Raw genomic sequence first — 6,785 nt, forward strand, 5'->3', positions numbered from 1 at the left:
TGGCATTCCTGGACGTATTAATAACACGCACCAAGTATGGATTCAGGACATCTGTATACTGCAAGCCGACCTTTACTGGACAATACCTCAACTTCAATTCCTGCCATCCATACAGTGTAAAGAGAGGGATTGCTTTGTGCCTAAAACATCGTACAAAGAATATAAGTAGCGATCGTGATACCCACCACGAAGAAATGATCAAACTCAATAACGATCAGTTAAGCAACAACTGCCCCAAAAGTGTACTTCACTTTCTTTTTTTGGAGTGAGTTGGTGGCTGTTTACTATCAGGCATTTGTTTGGTTTTCTCTCAAAGAGAAAATAATTTCAATAAATTAAGAATATTTATCACAAATGTTATTTGTGATATATTTTCATTTATCATTATTGTATGTGTGAATATACATGTATGAATGTATGTATACACACATGTGTATATCATACGTAAAAGGCACCCGTGCTGGCTCCACATATAAAAGCACTCATACTGGTGCCACATAAAATACTACTGGGACACTCTGTAAAGTGGTTGGTGTTAGGAAGAGCATCCAGCTGTTGAAACCATACCTACACTGATGACTAGTTGAACGCAGCCTTCTGTCAAATCATCCATGAAAAACAGATGTTAAACGATATGATGATGATCATATATTATATAGATACATATAATATATATACATATGTATTATATATATATATTATATGTATATTATACATGTATTTATAATATTTGTACATATATATATATATGTGTATATATATACACATATATAATGTTGATCATCATAATTGTCATTTTAACCTCTACTTCTCCATGTCTGCATGAGTCAGGCAGAGTTTATTGAGACAGCTTACATTTTCTCATGCCCAGACATGTGACCTTCATTTATGACTACCATGTGATATGAAGACTAGGGAACACACACACTCACACACACATACACACATTGGCTTCTTTGAGTTACCTTCTACCAAATCCAATAAGAAGGCTTTGGTTAACCTGGGATTATAGTGGAAGACACTAGGCCAAGGTGCCATATACACCTTGGTTCCTTGGGCAATTATCTTTTAGTATAGAGCTGATCACAGTATTGTGAATAGATTTGGTGGACAGAAACTGAAAGAAGCCCATCATGTGTGTGTGTGTTCACGCATTTGAGTCTCCTTGTCTTGATATCACATATAGTTGTAAATGATTGTCACTGTCATACAAGCAATGTCATTCATTTCCTGTATGTAATAGGTCTAGTCATTGGAAACAGATTAAGGTTGGATACAGGAAGGGCATCCAGCCATAGAAAATCTGCCTCAACTCTGTTTGACCCATGCAAGCATGGAAAAGTACTCATTAAATTGAAAAGATGATAAAATGATGATGGTGATACATGTGTGTGCGTGTGTGTGTGAGGCACAGGCCCGGCTATGTGATTAAGAATCTTGCTTCACAACCAGATGGTCTTGGGTTCCATCCCAGTACTCCTGTGTGTCTACTACTATAGCCCCAAGCCAAACAAAACAATATGAATGAATTTGGTTGGAAGAGACTGAAAGGAACTCATCATATATGTATATATATATATATATGTGTGTGTTTGTGTGTACTCTTGTCTTGACATGTGATGATTGTAAATGAGCATCAGCATCGCACAAACAACATTGATCATTTCCTGTCCTCCATGAGGAAGTATTACGTTACTTACAGACAGGTAAGACTTGATGGCAGGAAGATCATTCAGCCATTAAAAATCTACTTCAACAAATTCTGACTGACCTGTGCAAGCATGGATAAATAGATGTTAAATGATAATGATACAGGTGTGTATGTATAATAATAACACACATGGGTGTGTGTTATAATTATTGTTCTTATTTTCAATTCCACTTCTTTATTGTTAGCCAATTGGTTAAATATCTTACCAACTAACTAACTAATCAATTGTTTGTTCAATGTGCTGTTTAACCAATAAATCAGTTATTTGTTCATCAAAGTTCCTTCATTGCTGTTTACGATCTTTTCAGTGACTCAGTGACATCCTCTCTCACTCAGACACTATGTCACTGAAAAGGTCGCAATCCAATTGACTAACAATAAAGAAGTGGTATTGAACCAGTGCATGTGTTATTATTGGTGTAATTAATAAGGTGGTGAGCTTGACAGAATCGTTAGCACAGTGGCCAAAATGCTTAGCAGCATTTCATCTGTCTTTATGTTCTGAGTTCAAATTCTGGTGAGGTCAACTTTCCTTTTCATGCTTTCAGGGTCGATAAAATAAGTTCCAGTTGGACACTAGGGTCGATGTAATTAGCTTAACCCCTCCTCCGAAATTACTGGCCTTGTGTTAAAATATGAAGCCATTATTATTATTGGTGTAATGCCTCTCCCAAGACACAATTTATTTCAACACATGAACTCACATCAAGAATTTTGCAAACTAAATACAAGAACGAAGTGTAATCTCTTTTGTTTTCTTCTACTCCATGCCAGGAAGCAAATGTCCTAAACTAGAGCCAGGTACTTTGCGCCTCTACAGTATGAGGTTCTGTCCTTTTGCTGAAAGAACCAGACTGGTTTTGCAACATAAACGTATTCCGTGAGTAAAAAACTAATCTTCATTGTTAATCTAGTGTATGCGTGTGTGTGTGTGTGATTGTTGCTGTTCTTCTCTTCTTCCTCTGTCTCCCTCTCCAGTTCTGCTCAGATTGAGCAAACCTGCCTTAAATGGTATTCCTGTATTGTAAATCCTTTTTCTTTTTTGTTTTTTTGTTGTTTTTTTTTGTTCAGACACAGTGCACCAAGGACTACTTTATTCCATATGTTCTACTTTGAGAGAATAGCTGTTATGTCTAGCCAGTCAGCTGATAAATAGAAGCTTTGTCGTGTGTCTGAATATCTATTTGTGTGTGTGAGAGAGAGAGGGGGGGAGGAAGGAAGAAAGAAAGAAAGGAAGGAAGAAAGAAAGTAAGAAAGAAAGAGTGCATGCATGTGTGTGTGTATCACGATTGAATTTTTGTGGCCCTTGTAGATCCAGTATTGTTGTTGTTGATAATAGTATCCTTATGGCTGTTGTTATTGTTGTCAGTGTGGTAAATTTTTTTATTGTTGTTGCAGCTGTTTACTGTTGTTCTTATTTCTGTAGCTGTTTACTGTTGTTCTTATTTCTGTAGCTGTTTACTGTTGTTCTTATTGTTGTTGCAGCTATTGTTCTCGTTATTGTTGTGGAAGCTGTTGTTGTGGTCATGTAGACACCACTTACCCTCTTCTAAACTGGTTGACCCTGCTTAACAATTATGTAGCACATTGCTATTAGAGCTATTCAACCCTAGGTTAATAATGATCAAACAGGTCCAGCACCAAATGTGTTCCAGATATGACCATCCCCTACATACTAAACTTCACAAAAACCCTTAGATTTTTGCTGTCACAGCTTTTATAAAATTAATTAAATTTATTAGATACATTGGTCAGTCATAAATGGCTGTTGTACTTATAGACAGAAAGAAAAGAACCAAGTGGACTATACTGTCAAACATTTTTACATTCTCATCTCCCAACTCTTAACTGAACTCTATGCAAATGTATTTAAAACCATGTGACATATCAGTAATTTATTTAATTAAATTGACAGCCAAAAGTATGTCAAATATTTTGATTAGTCTACCTGTTTTAAAAGAATCATCATCATCATCATTCAACAGCCACTGTCCATGCTGGCATTGGTTAGATGGTTTAACTGGAGCTGGTAAGCTGGAGAGCTGCACAAAGTTCCAGTCTTATTCGGCTTGGTTTCTATGGCTGGATGCCCCTCCTAATACCAACCACTCTCAAGAGTGTACTGAGTGTCTTTTACATGTCACCAGCACAGGTGTCTTTTATGTGTCACCAGCACAGGTGTCTTTTATGTGTCACTGGCAAAGGTGTCTTTTACATGTCACCAGTACTGCCCATGACCACAATTTCACTTAGCTTGATGTGTCTTCTCAAGCACAGCAAATCACCAGAAGTCTTAATAAATTGTCATTGCCTCCATGAGACTCAATAATTTATCTAATAATTATGGCTTTAAACACACTTTCATAACGGTTAGGTAAGAGTGAATTCAATAATTACTGATGAGAATATAAACACATTGACCTCCATTTTTTCTGTCCACGGTCAAATTTGTATACACCTGATGGTCATTTAATGTGTCTAATTGATTTAAATTAGTTTACACATGAAGTGAAGGCTGAAATTTATGAAAAATAAACACTACTGACTTACCAGTAGTTTAGTCAAATAGTGTATATATCCTATATTTTTTAAAGACAATAAGATGTGATCTGAGGATGATTTAGTTGCTGTTTCTAACATAGAAGCTCCTTATTGGGTCCCTTGCTGTATAATGGCAAATATACAGTTACAGAAAGTAGAGAACTGGTGAAACATCTAGGTCTGACTTCACCAGATATTTCCTACCATTACCCTACAGAGGACTTCAGATGTTCACCATGCTGATTGTGTGGTCATAGTTGAATTGTCTAATTTTTGACCAGCAATAAAGTTGTTCCCTTTCCTTTTTTTTTTTATTTCATTTTATTATTATTTTTTTAACAATTTTAAGATAATAAGACTCTGAAAGAGATTTTTTTTTTTTTGCTGTTTCCAAGCAAACCAAGTGACTGCATGGAGCAGGCTTCCTTAACTTGGAGTATTGGAACTCAAGACTGGAGGTTGTGGTAGTCAATCACTGGTAATATTTGCTTTAAATGTAACAAGACCCACTCTGAATTACATTCTTTACATTTCCCTAAAATTCTATAAGATTATGCTCTTTACATTCTGAGTTCAAATTCCACTGTCAACTTTGCCTTTCAACCATTTGGGATTGATAAAATATCTGTCAAGTAGAAGGGGTGGATTTAAATGACTAACTCCTTTCCCCAAATCCGAGCTTTATTTAGTCCATCTCTGTCGGTCAACTGTATTACCTCCTCTTCAGTTAATGTGTAAGTAGCTGAGCTTTCCACAAACGTAAATACTAAAACAGAATCAGCATGATGCAGAGTGTAACAAAGTTGTACTTTTGAAATACAAGTACAATCCACTCAACAATCTTCTATACACTTTCCATCTACCGAATTTCACTCTCTACATAAAGGTCAACACAAAGCTATAGGAAGCGACATTTGCCCATCATGCCACACAACAGAACTGAACCCAGCTGCATGTGGTTGATAAAGGAATTCCTTAACCATTCAGCTATACTGTGCCTATTTATGCTTAGTACTTAGAAATCCTTTCTTTAGAGTTACCTCCCTTGCTTGGTGCCTTGAGAGTTTTAAACACGCTTAACTCCAAGAAGGAAATTTTGTCAACTTTTGAAGTTTTTCCAATTCCCTATATTACAAACTGGAAAATACTTCAGCATCTACCTCCCACCCCACAATCACTGACACTCTACACAGTTCAGGTTTGGTCCACAATCAAGTATTGCTCCCACTTTTTGGACATTGCATTGCTACTATTGAACACCCAAGCATCCCAGGCTGCTTCCAGAGACAGGTCACTTGACAGATTGCCATAAAGTCACCCACAGCTTTTATGTCATTCAGTCTCTGGCCCTCGGGTATACTCTCTCTCCTTCCTTTGCTTTTTCTTCCACAACTATAATAGTCACTGTGACCCTCAGAGTTGACTGATCTTGTGCTGACTCTACACAGGCACTCCTGACTCACTCATCTCTCCTCCTCCTCCTCCTCTCATGGCACATGTGGTGTTGAATATTTCACCTCCCTCACTAACCACTCGACCCAGTCTTCCTCCCATGAACATCATTCCTTGAACTCTTTTCCTCTGCTCATGTCTTTCCTACACTTGTTGACAGGTAACAGTTTAATCAAAACATTGACAGCAACAATTTCACTGCTTTCAGAAAGCATACAAGGGCCATGACCATTTCCCTGTCTGCCAAAACAATTAAATAAACCAAAAAATTTTAGCTGATCACTTCTAAGTCTTGCCAACTGAAGTGAATATACTTCGTTGATGAGGCCTAACAAGACTGAAACATGTCTGCTGCTTTCAACACGTTGGCTTCAAAGAACAGAACTACAATTAGCTGCACTGTATTTTCCTAAAGTCTATCATGATTAAAATTGTCTCCCTTGCTTTTAGAATTTAGAATTTAATCAGTATTAAAGGGAGCTTTTATTTTTTTATTACAAGGACAATCTTATTTAATTGAAGTTTCTTATGTCACTGTAATGCATATATACGTGAAATTCAACTGTTTGTCTATGTGTTTATGTATATGTTTATGTATTCACGTGTGTGTGTGTGTATGTATGTACATATATATAAATACACACACTATAACAAAGTAGTCTACTCTGAATTTTTCCTGTGGCTGTTCACAACTGTCCAACGAATTGTTTGAACTACATAAACTGTACTATTATATACTTAACAACACTACATACATATATATGTGTGTGTGTGTGTGTGTGTGTGTGTATGTATTATGTATGTATGTATGTATTACGTATGTATTATGTATGTATGTATGTATGTACACACAAGCAAGTGCTGAAAAGTTCTTGGCTTTGGGCATAAGAAAATACGGGAGGATTTGTTAATTGTGATTTTATGCAATGTATTCCCCTCTCAGATTTACACTGACTTATTATATGTTGGATAAAATCATAATTAACTGATCGTCTTGTTGTTTCTTTTACCCAAAGCCAGGAAATTCTCAGCCCCCACCCCTGTGCATATATATATAAATATATATATATATATATATATA

At 36.4% G+C, this 6,785-nt stretch overlaps 1 protein-coding gene across 1 annotated transcript in view; it reads left to right on the plus strand.

Moving 5' to 3' along the window:
* LOC106878224 (glutathione S-transferase omega-1) overlaps positions 1-6,785 on the plus strand; it is a 27,909-nt gene that overhangs the window by 2,573 nt on the left and 18,551 nt on the right. Inside the window, exon 2 of the mRNA XM_014927376.2 lies at positions 2,486-2,591. Coding sequence (XP_014782862.1) covers positions 2,486-2,591 — 106 coding nt within the window. The remainder of the gene's footprint in view (positions 1-2,485; positions 2,592-6,785) is intronic.

This window comes from Octopus bimaculoides, chromosome 20 (genome assembly GCF_001194135.2).
Source record: "Octopus bimaculoides isolate UCB-OBI-ISO-001 chromosome 20, ASM119413v2, whole genome shotgun sequence".
Classification (NCBI taxonomy): Eukaryota; Metazoa; Mollusca; class Cephalopoda; order Octopoda; family Octopodidae; genus Octopus; species Octopus bimaculoides.